The sequence below is a fragment of the Rhinatrema bivittatum genome, chromosome 3 (assembly GCF_901001135.1).
Source record: "Rhinatrema bivittatum chromosome 3, aRhiBiv1.1, whole genome shotgun sequence".
NCBI classification, from domain to species: domain Eukaryota; kingdom Metazoa; phylum Chordata; class Amphibia; order Gymnophiona; family Rhinatrematidae; genus Rhinatrema; species Rhinatrema bivittatum.
The window spans coordinates 393,378,310-393,395,990 of record NC_042617.1 but is presented as its reverse complement, the minus strand read 5'-3'; the positions used below and the strand labels follow the sequence as shown (position 1 = coordinate 393,395,990).

Genomic DNA, 17,681 nt, shown 5'->3' with positions numbered 1-17,681 from the left:
TTGCCTCTACGGAAGGTGAATCTAAGGGGGCCTGGAAACAAAGTGTGTAGAGATAAGGCCTCCCAGTGTCTACGGATCATTGTAGTGATCTGCCGGCTGAGAGTCGAAAATGGCAAAATGCAATTTGTAACTGACTGAACATCCCGGGATGATGGTAAAAATAATAGATCACGATTCGTATGTAAAGCGCGCTTCATTGCTCTTTTAACAACATACCTCGGGTACCCACGTGATATAAATCGAGAGGACATGATTTGGGCTTGTTTAATAAACTCGCTCCTGGTAATACACAGTCTGCGAAGCCTGAAAAATTGCCCTGTGGGGATGTTCCTTCGTAGTGTGCTAGGATGACAGCTGTTAAAGGCCAAAAGGGTATTCCTGTCAGTTTCCTTACGGTGGATGGTGGTCGAGAAATGGCCACCATCCACCGAAACAAGGACATCCAAGAAAGCTATCTGGGTCCGGTGTGTGCAAAAATTAAACTGTAGATTGGGATCACACATGTTGAGCCAATCAATAAACATAAAGAATTGGATTTCCGTACCTTGCCAGAGTAAAAAAATGTCGTCAATATAACGAAGCCACACTGGTACATGTTGAAAACCTTCACCTTGGTACACAAATAAGTCCTCAAATTCCACCACAAACAAGCAGGCCAGACTCGGGGCCATTGTAGAGCCCATTGCGGTCCCTTTAATCTGGAGATAGAATGTGTTACCAAACCGAAAGAAATTTTTGGTAAGCGCCAATGTGGCTAACGTGACTAGCAGGGAGGTAGGGACACGTTGTGGGCCAGCACGAGAATTCAGAATTTTTTCTATAACTTGTAAAGCGGCGGTTTGAGGAATACTTGTGTACAAAGACACAATATCTAGCGTGACAAAAAGAAACGGCTCGCTAGGGACTGGTGTGTTATCCAAAATAGTGATAAAGTGTGCAGAGTCCCTTATATATGATCGGATGCGGGGCACAAAAGGTTTAAGGAACAGGTCCACAAATTGGGACAAGGGTTCTAAAAGCGAACCAATACCTGCCACAATTGGACGACCAGGAGGGTCCTGTAAGCTTTTATGTACTTTAGGCAACGTGTAAAAGACTGGTGTAATGGAATGCTCTTGTGTGAGAAATTTAGCCTCACGAGGGGTCAGAATATGGCGGTCTGATGCTGCTTCAACCACCTGTTTAATTTGTTCAAGCAAATGAGGAGTGGGATCCTCGGGTAATGGAAGATAAAAGGAGGTATCGTTAAGTTGTCTCAAGGCCTCAGACATATACTGGTTTTTATCCTGAATAACAATGCCTCCACCCTTGTCAGCGGGTTTAATAATAATAGACAGATCTTTACATAATGAAGAAACAGCCTGATGTTCAATTCTGGAAAGATTAAACTGAGTATAATGCCGGCTTGAAACAAGATCCGTCATATCCTGATCTACCAACCGCTCAAAAGCCGCAATGAGTGGATCACCAGGGCCTGGAGGCACCCATCTAGATCTCATACAGACTAAAGACATATCAGGGCTGGGTGGAGCATCCGCAAAAAACAATTTAATCTTTAGTAACCGGCAAAATCGGTATAGGTGTATTTTCAAGTCAAATAAATTACATTTCATAGTAGGCACAAAAGAAAGTCCCTTAGACAGACACTGCCATCTATCCCATGATGTTTTAGTTTCCTAAGAAGTCTCTCATGAGGGACTATGTCAAATGCTTTCTGGAAATCCAGATGCACTATATCTACTGGCTCACCTTTATCCACATGTTTATTTGCACCCTCAAAAAAATGTAGCAAATTTGTGAGGCAAGATTTCCCTTGGTTAAATCCATGTTGGCTTTGTCCCATTAAACTATGGTTATCTATATGTTCAGCAATTTTGTTCTTTATGATAGTTTCTACCATTTTGCCTGGCACAGACATCAGACTCACTAGTCTGTACTTTCCTGGATCACTCCTTGATCCCTTTTTAAAAATTGGTGTTACATAGGCAACCTCCAGTTTTCAGGTACCATAGATGATGTTATTGATAGTTTACAAATTTTCAGTTGCAGGTCTGCAATTTCATTTCTCAGTTCTTTCAGCACTCTGGGATCTATATCATCTGGTCCAGGTGATTTGTTTCTCTTTAATTTGACAATTTGCCCTAGTACATCTTCCAGGTTCATCGAGATTTGTTTCAGTTCCTCTGAATTATCACCTTTGAATATCATTTCTGGCATGGATATGTCCTTACATCTTTCTCAGTGAATATCGAAGCAAATAATTCATTTAGTCTTTCTGCTATGTCTTTGTTATACCTAAGTGCTCCTTTTACCTCTTGATCATCTACAAGACCAGCTGACTCCCTCACAGGCGTTTTAGCTTGAATATACCTGAAAAGGTTTTTATTATGAGTTTTTACTTCCATGGCAATGCTTTGCATCTGACTTGCTAGTGCTTATGCTGATTCCTGTTTTCTTCATTCAGATCCCTTTTCTATTTCTTGAAAGATGTTCTTTTAGTTATTATAGCCTCTCTCACCTCACCTTTCAACCATGCTGATATTCGTTTATCCTTCTTTCCACCTTTTCTAGTGCATGGAATTCATCTGTTCTGGGCTTCCAAGATGGTATTTTTAGACAAAAACTATGCCTGAGCTAAACTCTTATCCTTTGCAGTTGCTCCTTTCAGTTTTTTCCTTACCATTTTCCTCATTTTATCATAGTCACCTTTTTGAAAGTTAAATTCTGTTGTAGTAGATTTCTTTTTTGTGCTCCCTCAAATTATTAAGTCAAATTTGATAATGTTGTAATTACTATTGACAAGTGGCTCCAACACTGTTACCTCTTGTGCCAAATCCTGTGTTCTACTAAGGACTAGGTCTAAAATATGTCTGTAAATAAACTTGGTATGTGTGGGAACCAACCAGAGTCTGCCTTCTCCTGTCCTCTTGGCTATTTCCCAAGCTGTGGCCATTCCCAGTTACCACAAGGGGAGATTTATGAATCCATGATATTTTATCACAGAAGAGGCAAAATATCATGGGGGCAGTACCGCGATATTTTGCCTCTCCCCAACAAAATATCTTCACAGTTACCTGACTTTATTTGCATCACTGACTTATGGCTCACAGACTTGGATAATGTTTTGTTAAATCAAGTATTTATTGATAGCTACTCAGTAATTTCCCAGCCTAAGAAACAGGAAAAAAGGGAGTGGTTTATTATTTATCTATAAAAGTAATTACACTATTTCAGTAGAATATATTAGTAAAAGTTCTGACTATGAAATGGCAATTTTATTTTCTAAAATGATTAATTTCTGTTTAGAGTGATGTCCTCCTACTTTATTAGCCTCAAATTTTTCCTTGGTTTTTGAAATGTTGTTGGGATCTAAAACAGATCCCAACAACATGTTGATTATTGTAGATTATATATTATAATATGCACATTGACACTTTTGCTCCTGCCTGTTATGTTGAGCAATTTTTTAATATATTGACAGCAAATTGTTAATCTCCCCACACATAGGTAAGGTCATACATTGGATTTGATTTTTATGAATGTTTCCATATATAATTCCTTTTCTGTTAATCTGGTAGTTGAAAAGGTTTTGTGGTCTGATCACTATTTACTGTCTTTTGACTATCTTGTTATCAATTCTTGTCATCTCTGATAATTCTGTGGGTCCAGTTGTATGATAGGAGAAAGATTATAGGAGAAAGGTCATACATTACCAGGCATTTAAACTAGAGGACGTGGGTGGCAGAACATGGCCAATGAAATGGAAATGTTCACCCCCAAACAATAAAGCAAGTGGAGGAGAAATTAAAATCAATCAGCTCAGTATTCCATATCTAAGCAAAAGAACAGAAAGGTGATTAGGAAGAGCAGCAAACCAAAGGAAAAAGTAGGAAAACTATGTCCACAAATGTCTCTTAGTCTGAGCACTAAAATCCAAGATCTGCAGGCACTAATGGTGGAGATGGAATTAAACATCGTTGCTATTATTGAGACATGGTTCAGTGAGCCTCAAAATTGGGATATGATCATACTGGGCTACAACGTGTTAAGGAAGGACAGGGTGGACAGTAGTTCTTTATGTCAAAAGTAATATCCCAGCAACTGAAATGCAAGGTACATGAGTTATAGAAGAAGCACGAACTTTAAAAAAGAAGATGCTGCTTCTATTCAAAGGGATGTGGTCTACAGGCTATCAACTCAAAAGAAGAACTGGACAAAGATTTGTTCTGGCTTCTGACTGCACAGACTATCAGGCAGATTCTAAAAGCGGTGCTCATGTAAAACCGGCCCCGTTCACGCGTATGTGTCGTGTGTGAACAACGCAAATTTTAAGAACGCTTGTACATAACTGTGGGCAAGTCAAGAATAAGGAGGCAGAGAAAAGACAGGGCTAAGACTAAAAATTTGGCATAACCCCAAATTTTGCAATGGCTGATCATGGCATGAGTTGCCATGTTACCTGTGTAACTTTACTGCTGGTCCTGATGAGGTGCAAGTCTGGAGATTTTGAGCCAGAACACTGGGAGGAGGGGGTGTGGAGGCAGTGTTACATTGGTCTGCCTAGGGCGCAAAGGTTTGTGGACCCTTGTAACACCACCACCCCCAAAACCCACCATCAGTTGACAGTATCCCTCTTACAGTGGGAGATATATAGAGTGTCAGATTGTCTCTCTAACAGAGGCTTTCTTTCTATCTCTTTCTCTTTCCCCCATCCCCCCACCAATGGTCTCTTGTGCAAGCATGTTATTCAAATATACATGTAAAGGCTATGCACAGCAGGGATATTTTAAATGATACACATGTACTTGCACACACAATGTTAAATTAAGCATATCTTTGCTCACGAGCCAAATACACATGTTTATGGATGTTCACGTGCTCCTTTTAAAATTTACCTGTATGAATTTTTCACAAGGGGTTTCTGCTTGCACACCAACATGACTATACCTTGGGAGCTTATCCAATATACACACACATCCTGACTAAGTTCCAGGTCTTTCTGATGAGTTTATTTAAGGAATAAGAAGATAGAACAGAGAGTAAATAAAATCAGATAATACAGAAGTTAATTGCAGATAACTATTAAAAAGAATTCCTAAATATATATAGATAGATATATATAGATATACAGCAAAGCTTACATTTCCAAAGGATCAGTCTGTGTTATCATGTCCAGGAAGTAATCTCTACTCTTCTCCCTAGCTATTCACTAAAAATTGGCAATTGCTTGGGATAGAAGAAATGTCCCCTCCCTTTCTGCATTCTTATCAGTTCCAAGTACAGCTGTGGTATTCTTCCCTCTCTCCGACTTTTGGTTTCACTCTATTGTTTAAGTTCCCATCTGGGAACTGCTAGCATTACAATTTTCACATTCTTGCCTGTTCCAAAAGTATTTTCTAGCATTCCACAGTGCAAAACAGTAAATATGAGTTCACTCAGAGGTTGGTCTGTGGCCTTCGAACTAGTCTTAGTAAACTCCATTATAAGAACTGATCGAAGACATCCAAAAAATGGGTACGAATGGAGAAGTGTTGCTAGTTGGAGGTTTCAAACTACCAGATGTGGATTGGAGTATCCATATTGCAGAATCCACAAGAAGTAGAGAGATAGTGGATGCCGGCTCTGCTTAATAGTGATGGAACCCATTAGAGAGGGAGTGATACTCAACCTAGTGCTCATAAATGGGGATAATGTTTCTAATGTCTGAGTAGATGCTCACCTGAGCACCAGTGATCATCCATCAATAAGATTTGATATAGCAGCCAGGATGGAGAGAAGACATAAGAAAATCTAAGTTTTGGATTTCAAAAATACAGACTTTGGTAAAATGGGGACGCATCTTAATGAGGAGCCACAAGAGTGGGAGAAAATGAATGAAGATGAACAAGAGTAGGTCAAATTAAAAGTGGATATAATAAAGGCAACAAATCTTTAAGTCAGAAAAGTAAACAAAAGTAAGATTAAAAAGAAATTTATCTAGTTCTCAAAGGAGATGGCTAATAAAATTAAGATAAAAAGAACAGCGTTCAAGAAGTGCAAAGATTCCCAAAAAGAGGAACATAGGAAAGAATATCTGGTAAAGCTGAAGAAGACAAGCAAAGAAATCAGGAAAGCAAAAGGTTACATGAAAGAAAGGATCACCAAAGAGGTCAAGTGAAGAGATAAAACATTTTTCAGATATATCAGAGAAAGGAGGAAGGACAGAAGTGATATCATAAAATTGAAGGGAGAAAAGGAGAATGTTTGGAGAAAGATGAGGAAAAGCAGAAATATTAAATAAATATTTCAGTTCAGTGTTCACTAAAGAAGAACCTGAAGTAGAACCGATGCTGGTTGACAAGAGCATGGTTAGGAGTGGGATAGATGCAATACTATTTACAAAAGGGAATATATGGGAAGAACTAGGAAAACTGAAAGTAGCCAAGGCCATCTGGCTAGATGAGGTACATCCTAAGATATTAAGGGAACTCAGAGATGTGCTGGTGGGACTGCTGAAAGACCTGTTCAATAGATCCCTGGAATCCAGAGTGGTGCCGTAGGATTGGAGAAGAGCGGTAATGGTCTCGCAGCATAGAGGAGGCTAGAAACTATAGACCAGTTAGCCTTACCTTAGTAGTGAGAAAATTAATGGAGACTCTGCTGAAGTAAAGAATAGTGAATTGTCTATAATCCAGTGGGTTGCTGAACCCAAAGCAAAATGGTTTCATCAGAGTATGGTCCTGTTAAACAAATCTGATTGATTTTTTTGATTGGGTGACTAGAGAATTAGATCAAAGAAGAGCACTCGGATTTCAGCAATGCTTTTGATATGGTCCCACATAGGAGATCATAGGAGAAAGGTCATGCATTACAAGTGCTTTACTTTGCACTTGTCTACATTAAATTTCATCTGATTTCATCTACTATTTAAATACCCAGTCTTCCAGTCTTGCAAAATCCTCCTGCAGTTTTTCACAATCCACTTGTGATTTAAAAATTCAGAATAATATTTATCTGATGATTGTACCAAATTTTCTACTTGTATCAGTCAAGGCAAAAAGGTAGGATTTAAACATATTCAAATACTTGTGAACCAAATACAGCAGGCTAAAGACAAGATCTGGTGTTGATATTCCAGCTTTTAATCTTGAATTCTCTGAAATTGTCTTATAATCTAATTAAACTGAAGTGTATGGCTCTAATGAGGAACTGCAGTTTATAAAAGAAGTACTGTACGTTTCTCTTCCATCAGAACAGAAAAGAGGCTGACCTACTGGATTGTCCATTTCTAGCCACATATCCCAAAATAATACACAATGCTACGTTATTGTCAAATTTTTTAGTGTGTTTTGTGTTCACCGATCTTCAAAAGGATGTATACACATAAAAAGCAGTTTTTTGTACATAAATGGGCTTTTGAAAATTGCTTGGGAAGATGTGCACATAAAAGTACGCACAACAGCTATTCCAGCCTTTCTTACATTCACTAGAAAGAGGCATTGCAAGGCCCAGAGTTGGGGTGGAGATTTAATGTATGAGCCTTCCTTTGATTTTCAAAAGTTGTGCAAATAAATCTACTTGAACAGATTTACACCTGGTAATGAGCAGGCAGCTGTATATGTATGCACAAGTGCAGCTCTGGTTTTCACGCATACAACTAATTTTCAAAGCAGACTTCTGCGTACAAGTCTGCTTGAAAATTGGGGCAAAAGTCTACATGCACTTTGTAATAGAAGCGGTCAATATTGAAAGCTGGACATGGAATTTTCGAATCCCGCCAGTCTGGCTGCCCTGGACTTAGCTGGTTAACATTTTGTCTGACCAAGAATTTAGCTGGAAAGGTCGGGGTGGGACGGGGCATTCCAAGCAAGCACCGTTTATCCAGGTAAGTCAGCAGGATACATGCCAATTTTTCAGCGCGATCTGGCTAACATAGCCATATAACTAGGATAGCCAGAGATCAGTCCTAAAGTTAGCCAGATGAACTTCTCCAGGTATATTCACTGGCATGGCCCTACTTCTGAATATCCAGGCTAAGGGCCTCATTTTCTAAAGCATCGCAGGCCTGCGATACTTTAGGGAATGAGGGGCGGGGGGCCAAAACGGGGGGCGGGCCTGCACGAGCTGGCAGCAATCGCACCGCCGCGGTGCAATCGCTGCCGGTTTCGCACCCAATAGCGCCACCATAGAAGGTGTAGCTATTGGGCGCGAACTCGGACGCGAAAAGGGCCTTACCTTTTCATCGTCCGCGGAATCTTCGCGGAGTCGGCCCCGGTGACACCCCGACTCCTCCTCTTCCGGGGCCGACTCCGCCCCCATTTTGGTATCGCGTGCGATCCGTTTAGAAAATAAGGCCCTAAGTTAGCTAAATATGTTTATCTGGACAACTTTGCTAGCTGGCTGGTAGCTGAAAATAGACCTCGCAAATTTTAGCCCTATGCCAATCACTGAAAACCTTCCCTAGAACAGGTAGTGCAAAAGAAAGAATTATCAACATGCAGAAATATTTATGCATGGTAAAAAAACAACCTGACAGCAGAAATGATAGGCCTTATTCAGCATAGGCAGTGCAGCAGGTTGTAGAAACCTGATTGTAATGTGATCTTTTATTTCCACATCTTTCTGAAGACTAACTTGTCCAACCTTGCTTCCCCATCAGACTGACCCACATTTATTTGAAGAAATAAAAAAGTATATCAAACAAGAAGTTTTCAGGGTTTTCGAAGGTAAGAAAGTTCTTTGCTGCACAATGAAATGTCAATATTAAGTATCTTTGAATACTTATCACTGTATACCTTGCATACCTTTCCTAACAAACTGTTGTAGGAACTGCCACTCATTTGATTAATATAGACTTAGTGGTATCTAAATCTTGAGCTTCTGTCTAAACAAGATTTTTGCCATTTGTGAAACATGGAAAGAATCAGTTAATGACCAGTGTTGCACTGTCTTGAGCCTTGAGTACCCAATAAAGAAGTTTACAAAAATGTACAGTGTAAACTGGTGCAAGAATTAGTGAAATTGTTTATAGTATATGTACTTTTAGAATATACTCTAACAGCATTGGGTGCCTAGTAGTTTTTATGTTATAAGTTTTTATGTTATGTTATAAGTACAGCAAGAATTAGGGAGCGCACTAGCCTTCAATGTCAGAAAAAATTATACCAGGATTTTGATATGCCTGGTAGCTTTTACCTCATGAGGCATGTTAATAAAGCACAAATGTCATATGCAAACGGTGGTAAAATCACAGAAATGTGAAGGCTGAGATGGAGTGCCTTGGTGCAACCGGCAGGGCAGTGCATTAGTTACCATGGAAGATTATTAGTATGTACTGAGTGATATGCTGGATTGTAATTGCTCATCATAAATTACAGACTGACAAGTAATTCTACACTGTCAACTTGTAATATAAGAAAATTTGAGGACTTGCATTTTTTCAGACTTGCCAAACGATCTATTTAAAAAAGGGTGTTTTAAATGTCACCAGGAAATGTGATGGGTGAAAACTGTAATCTTTCCTCAGCTTGAATTTTGCAGTAGATCTCACTATACATAGATAGATTGGAGAGGGGGGGTTTTGATTAGTATACGGAGGGGCCGATGCAATAAAGTGCACTCAGCCTCGCGCACAGGTTTATGTGCGGTTGGGCATGTGTTGTAGGCAGGCAAAACTAACACCCGATACAGAAAGGAGATCAGCGCATCAAAACGTGCACCCTAAGAAAAGCGAACCTGATAGTGTCCAATGCATGCAAATTCCATGTAGATAGGACCTTAGCTATTACCGCTCAATGCGGGAAAATGCTGGGTGCCCAATGCACGCTCTGAAATGCAGGGAATTTAACTCCAGCCCCAGAAATGGAGTAAAGTCAACTCACAGTCAAGGGCTCATGAGAAACATTATAAAATATGGTCCTTTGTGTAGCGATAAATGTACCCTCCTCTTTAGTATTTATCTTGGCTCTTGAATTTACTGCTTACATTGGAAAAAAATAAATATATATTGATTAGCTCAAAAAGAAGCATACGTTTCTTATGGCTGCACAATTTAGACACCCGATATAAGAAACTGCAGCATGCAAAATCAGCACCTCAGCAAAATAACCAAAGCAAGTGTGAGCAAAACGGATGCTCGTATTTAACCCCAGTTGCAATTGTGGACACCCGATGCAATAACCTCTTTTGAGCACCAGAGACGCATAGTCTCCCTTGGCGCTCCCTTTTTTTTTTTTTTACTGCTTCTCATTTACATATTGCAGCAGGGTACACAGGGATGTGCTTATGCACACATTAGGAAAAATGGGCGCTCAATGAGCGCCTGAATTCAGCACGCATCTTATTGCATCGGCCCGAGAATGTGTGCATGGGATAAAAGGATCAATGGTGTAATCCTCATACTTGTGCAGTAAATAGGGCAGTAAGTGACCTTACATGCAGTAGGATCTACAAGTCCAACCAAACTGTCTTCCATATTTTCAGCTAGAAAAAATTAATAATTCATCAACATCCCGGCTAATGTACTTCAATATACTTTTTGCTATCTCAGTTCTCTAATCCTCTTAGTAGACCCTTGATTGTTACCACATGTTCTACTAATCCAAGATGATCAATTACAATTCCCTTTGTATCTCTGTCTATACCTGTATATACCTCATCTTCATGTCTGCCTCTATGCTACTATAAACTGTGACGCATATGTTATCAGTATTATAAATCTGATTGTAATCTGCCTTGAGACTAGCTTGGAAATGTTTATAAATAAATGAATAATTACAGGATGCGTTAAATGGACAGATTTTAATATGTTTCCTTAATAACTGGGTGGGAGGGTAATATACAAATCTTAAAACTTGTTTTTTTGAAAAACAATAGAAATCATTTAAACAGCAGATGATAATAACAGTATTTAATTGTAGTGTCTAAATTGCAGTGCTTGAAATAATTTACTTCCCAGGTGAAGCACTGAAGAAATTAACCAATAAATCTGATCTTAGTGCTAAATAATTATTTCTGCAAGTATTCTAATAGGAGGTAATTACTGCTTTAGGCACTCACTTAAATGGATTTTGTAAAGTAAATTACCTAAAATCAATGGCTCTCAAGCTTGAACCTATTCTGTCAACAGATTAAATGGGAGAACCATGAACTTAATGTATTTTTGTTTATAAGTGGAAAGTACTCACAACAGATGCTCCTGTAATTGAGCAACACTGCACTGGAATTTCTGATTATCCTGAGTCCCATATGCACAATCATAAATAATATACCAAGTGGACAAGGGAATATGTTGTTAAAGCTGTGAATGTAAAAAAAAAATAAATAAATTACCAGTGTAATCAAGTTATTGTACAAAGCAGAACTATAAGAGCTACTGTGGTCTAGAATGATATAAAATGTAAACATTAACTATAGTCTTGCTAACAAGTCTTTAAATACCATATGAACATATTCAGTTATACCTGTCATAACTATTAGATAAAACTGTTTTAACTAGTAGTTAGTTAAAACTGTTAGATAGCTTTACGTCCAACTTCAATTGTAATAACATGGAAAATATATGTATATGTGTAAAAGAGACATCATGTAGAGTTGCAAATAAACTTTAAAAAGTGTATGCTTGGCACATGGGTGACTCATTCCATAATACACATCTGGTTAACTTGCATGAAGTAAATTAACACTTTTAGACCTTTATATTATTTGGCAAGACATTCATTTTAGATTTTCTTTCTTTCAACATTAACTAATTCTGTGCATGATTTCTGTGCAAAGTAACCTATAACCCCCATCTGTCATGATAACCAGTTATTTATAATATGGAATATCTTCGGATCTCCTAAAATTCTGCGCACGATTATATTTTGTTTCCCTCTAAATCACTGCAGCACTGCTAATATTTGCATAGACTATATCTGAAATATACTTTATCAAGTAAATTACATTTAATGCAAGACAGTTTTGCACATGCCATTAAACCAGAATGTTAGCAATAAACATATACTTGCATATTTTAAAGTGTTTTGCAAACTTTTCATATATTACAGCCAAGGTAAAGCAATCAGTAAGTCTGCTGTAAGGAAAAAGGTAAATTAACAATGAATGGTACACATCAAAGGAGGCCTAATAGGACCTCCCTAACAGTTATGACATTACATAGTATTGTACATATAACAAAATAGATGCTGACAGAAAAGGATCATTTGACACACTCATTCTTCTTAGCTACCCCTGCCTACACTACTCTAACTGAACGTATTTCCCGTCTGTCAGCCATACATGCTTCACCAACAGCAGGATATTTCTTCTGCTCCTTTTGTTCTTAGCAGGGAACTATAGCCACGTCAGCCTTCCACCCACGTTAGAGAACTTGTCACCTTCCTCTAACTATATCTGAGAATATACCAAAGCCTTGCTGCTGTTTCATTTTGGCTGACCTTGCCTTTTTTCCTGGGAGCCTGACGGAACCATACATCAGGCATCTGTGCAAGTTGGCTTTGTCTTCGCCCCTTAATTGCCTTCTAGAGTTCCAGGTGCAATCTCTGTGCTAGAAGCACATAAAGAAAGAGTCCTAATGGTGTGGGGTTTACTTCTGTCTGTGGGCTCAAAACATTGGGAAAAGATATTGAATTGGACCAGGCTCAGAGAGCAACGGGAAAAGGAAAAGTCCACCCTCTTCCCCTTTGTGACCATCTAACTGCTCCCTTAGGAGAACTCTTGCAAGTATCTCTTGGTCACCTCTTCTTTTTTTATCAAATCTACAACCTTGGGCTTCACAAATGTGCCATGGCATATTGGTGGGCTTTCAGACCTGACCAAGGGTTCCATGGAAAAGTCACCACTGTCTGATGCATTTGCATTTGAGATCTGCTCTCAGCCTCTTAAAACTACAATGGTGGTTCTTAAAAGTGTAGGAAGTATTATCTGAGCATATATATAGTCTTGCACGCCTCCTTCCTGGCTACAGCAGAAATCCCCTGAGTGTGGGAACTAATAGGCAGCATGCGGAGCATGAATAGCCCACTACTTGACCCACAAGGCCACTCTTCCACATCAGTTAATTTCAAAGTCACTGGAAGACTGCTCCACGGTGACAGGTCCATGTGTATAATCTAACCTTCTCTCCATCTGTTTTAAAATTTGGAAGAGAGGCTGGGGCTTTCATTGCATCACTAACTCGTCTTCTGTCTATATGAATCCTCTGTGTGTCCACACTGCTTGCTTCTAGGAGGTCAATGTGCCACACAACATTTTATTAATGTATATGTGCCTTTGGTATGAAAATGTTAGGAAGCACTACTTTATCAAACCTTTATTTAGTATTCTGGTATACCAAGAGTGAAAAATAACAATGAATGAGTCATAGGATCCAAACTGCAGAAATTTTAACATACAGCTTTGTATGCACGCGGGTCAATATTTAAATGGTTTGACCGGCTAAGTTCAAGACTTAGCAGAACAAAACATGGGCTTTCAAAATCTCCATGCTGTGAATGCTACCAAGTTATCCATCTAAATAGTTAGCTGGATAAAAAGTAGACAATTCAGGGCATTATAGGGTGGAATTAAGTTAGCCAGATAAGTTATCAGGCTAATTCCGAAATGTTGTCATTATCCGGATTACTTATCCAGTTAACTTTAGGACTACCTTAGAGCAGTCATACCATTCCTGGTCATGCCCTGTGGCTGTATTGACAGCAGGGCTGTCCTTTAAGTAGGGTGATGGGATGCTGTGAGATGAGGGACACCTTGGTTGCTGTCTACATTACCTATTAGGCTAGGGCAACAATGTGATCACAGGCACCCAGTATAAGACAAGGCTGGTGGCCTGAGTCTGACTCCATCCCCCGCCCTTCCAGGCATGCATCTGGCAGGAAGAATGCTGCTTAATAGTGCATCAGCTTCCTGTGCCGTACTGGGCCAATCTTGCAGTATGAGCTGCAAGATTACAGGATCTAACAGCTCAAACTATGAGACAGACCTTGTGCAGCAAAGGAAGCTGAATGGCTATTAAGCACTGCTTCTGCCAGCTGCAGGGAGCCCAAAGAAGAGCTGGATGATGGGGGAAAGATACCAAAAGTACTGAGAATTAGGGGAATGGAGCAGGAGACCTATATCATATGAGGTAATGGACAAGGTTAGGGAGGATCCACATGGGGTGTTGATGGCAGGGAAGGGGAGATTGTACATTGGTTCATGGAACAGATAGGGAGACTGAGACCTACTTGGAGTGGTGTTAGGGGATCAGGGAGAGAAAGAGGATCCAAGATAGAGGGTTAGGATCCAGGATGGGAAAGGATGGAAAGGAAAAGAGAGAACGGCAGATAGAGGGAAAGAGGACTGGAGAGTGGAAAGTGGAGAGGAACTGGAGTGATGGAACAGATGCAGAGAGGACCATATTTGGATACAGGGAAGACTGAGACTGTACAGGGAATTGGAGATGGAGCAGACCAAAATCTGGGGAGGAAGGGAGCAGAGACAGAGGACATGAGGGATGGGGATAGAAGGAGCTGGACTAGACACAGGGCTGGGAGAATGATGAAAAGAGAGAGAGGACCCAAGATGGCAGAAGAAAGAGACTGAAGCAGAGGAGAGGATGTGGGGCATGAAAGGAGCTTGAGCTGGTGAGAGATATAAAGCAGAAGAAAATAGTGAAAACTGGGGAAGGGGGCAAAGACAGGGGGAAGCAGTAGATTGGGGAAGGAGTAAGAATGAGGAGAATGGAGAGAATGGAGAGGAGGTGATAGAAAGGGGAAGAAGGATTAGAAAGGGGTGAAATTGGGAGACAGAAAACTGGTATGTAGGCAAGAGATGAAAATAGGTAGGACTGAGAAAGACAATTGGGATAAGAAATAGACAACATGGGAATAAATGAGGAAGGGTGCAAAACAAAATATGTGGAGAACTAGCAAAGCAAAAAGAATAGATGCCTTAAGTCTCCGTTTCAATAAAGGAATTGGAAAAGACTTAAGGCATCTATTCTTTTTGTACTTCCTAACTGCTTTCATAGATTGCCTACCTTCGTGCTTTTTGGAACTAGCAAAGCAGACAGAGGTAAAGAAATAGGTATAGGACAGCTTGAAGGGAGATTGTTGGAGAGAGAGTCAGCTTGGGGATGATGAGGGAGTGAGAGAGCAGAAAGAAGGCAACAGTTGGAGGGATAAGAAAATGGAGCCAGATATCTGGAGAACAGTAAGGAGGAGATGAAGGCAATGGGGAGAGTTAGGGAGGTGAAAAGTTGGGGCAGAGAGAACTGACAAGGTTGTAGAAAAGTGTGAAGTCTAGCTATACAGAGAGGCAGAAAAATTAGATGAAAGAAGAACATCAATCGAGAAGTATATCAGATCATTTCAGGTTGGGGTATCAAAAAGATAATGACAATCAGACTAGGCACTACCAGCCACTAGGCTTTTAAATACCTTATGTGTATTCATAGGTCATAGTCTCTTTGTTTTTTAATTTTAGAATCTTGAGCATAAAAAACAGCTTTTATCTAGACAGCATCTTGTGTTTTACTGTTGTAAACCTCTTTATATTCTTAATTCTTTGCACATAAAGACAGCACTTATCTGAACAGATGCCTGGAGGGAGAGGAGGTGGAGGAAAAGAGAGAGAATGTGCCTTGAGGGAAGAGACAGTGGAAAGAGAATGTCTAGAAGGAGGAGAGGGAGAAGGGGAGAATGCCTGGAGGGGAGGAGAGGAGAGGTGAAGGAATGGGGAGAGAACAGGAAAGAAAGGATGAAGTGAGAAAGGGAGAGAAAGCTTATAGGAAGGAGGGGAGAAGAGAATGTCTAGAAGGAGGAGTGAATTTCTGGAGGAGAAATGGAATGCCAACAGGGAGTGAGGAGAGAATGCCAGGAGGGAAGGAGGAGAGAGAATGGGTGAAGAGAAAAGGGGACAATGGATGCCGAAAGGGAGAGACTTCTTGGAAGGAAGGGAGGGAGGGGAAATGTATTTAGGAGCAAGGGCACCAGTGACAATTTTCACTCAAGGTGCCATTTACCCTAGGGGCTGGAGGGTGCGTGGAGGCCCCTTTGGCCCACACTTTATTCTTGGTCTTTTAGGGAATTTGGGGAAGAGGGGGAGATAAGTTGCTACACCCTAAATCATTTTTTACTGATTTTGGAAGAATGGGGGTGGAGGATCAGGCCTCCTGGCTAGGAAGGTTTTGTTTTGTTTTTTTTTTGTTTTGCTTTTAGTGCTTAACTAGCTTTATTTGTAACATAAACCATTTTTTTAAATTTATTTTTATTGATTTTCAATGAAAACAGGTTACAATATGACATGCTACATGTAATAATAATAACACCCTGTGTCCAGGTAATACTATGAGCCGATAATATCAGCAGTGTTTCATATTAGCAGACTCCTGGGCGTATTTTAGCACGCGGCAACATTGCAACTAAAAGGAACAATAGTTAACCCCGGAAAAGATAAACCAGATTATACAAGGTCTTTAAACTACTAAGGTTAAAGTTATCCAGGCACATATACCAGAATAACTTTAAGCCTAGTGTTTATAATTAAATATAGCCAGTTAAGTTTAAAAGTAATCCAGGTAATGTTGTAAATAAATTTTGCCAGATAAATTGCCTGCTTGCCAGCTCACTGAATATGGACCTGTGAGGATGGCCGAGCAAATTGTCTGGGCTGGAGCAGTAAAAGACACTGACTCCAGCCTTTTCTATTTCAAGATTCACTTTTATTCACACCAACCCTCATCAGATTCTGACAATCACTGCCTACCTTTGCAGTACTCTTGCTGTTTCAGCTTACATACATACTAGCAGTCGCAGACTGCCTTCCCTTAAGAACGTAAGAACCTAGGAAATTGCCATACTGGGTCAGACCAAGGGTCCATCAAGCCCAGCATCCTGTTTCCAACAGTGGCCAATCCAGGCTATAAGTACCTGGCAAGAACCCAGAAACAAAGTCTATCCCATGCTACTGATGCTAGTAATAGCAATGGCTATTTTCTAAGTCAACTTGATTAATAGCAGGTAATGGACTTCTCCTCCAAGAACTTATCTAATCCTTTTCTAAACCCAGCTACACTAACTGCACTAACCACATCCCCTGGCAACAAATTCCAGAGTTTAATTGTGCATTGAGTGAAAAAGAACTTTCTCCGATTTGTTTTAAATGTATTACATGCTAACTTCATGGAGTGCCCCCTAGTCCTTCTATTATTTGAAAGAGTAAATAATCGATTCAGATTTACCCGTTCTAGGCCTCTCATGATTTTAAACACCTCTATCATATCCTCCCTCAGCCATCTCTTCTCCAAGCTGAACAGTCCTAACATCTTTAGTTTTCCTCATAGGGGAGCTGTTCCATTCCCTTTATCATTTTGGTCACCCTTCTCTGTACCTTCTGCATCGCAACTATATCTTTTTTGAGATGCGGCGACCAGAATTGTATACAGTATTCAAAGTGCGGTCTCACCATGGAGTGATCCAGAGGCGTTATGACATTTCCTGTTTTGTTCACCATTCCCTTCCTAATCATTCCTAACATTCTGTTTGCTTTTTTGACGCCGCAGCACACTGAACAGATGATTTCAATGTATTAGCCACTATGATGCCTAGATCTCTTCCCTGGGTGATAGCTCCTAATATGGAACCTAACATTGTGTAACTTTAACATGGGTTATTTTTCCCTATATGCATTATCTTATACTTATCCACATTAAATTTCATCTG

General features: G+C 39.9%; 1 protein-coding gene across 5 annotated transcripts in view; it reads left to right on the top strand.

The window, feature by feature from the left end:
- Positions 1-17,681, top strand: part of COL19A1 (collagen type XIX alpha 1 chain) — a 1,176,857-nt gene that overhangs the window by 1,035,552 nt on the left and 123,624 nt on the right. For all 5 annotated transcript variants that reach the window (XM_029595659.1, XM_029595658.1, XM_029595657.1 and 2 more), the window contains one exon: positions 8,639-8,705. In XM_029595659.1, the coding sequence (XP_029451519.1) occupies positions 8,639-8,705 (67 nt within the window). The remainder of the gene's footprint in view (positions 1-8,638; positions 8,706-17,681) is intronic.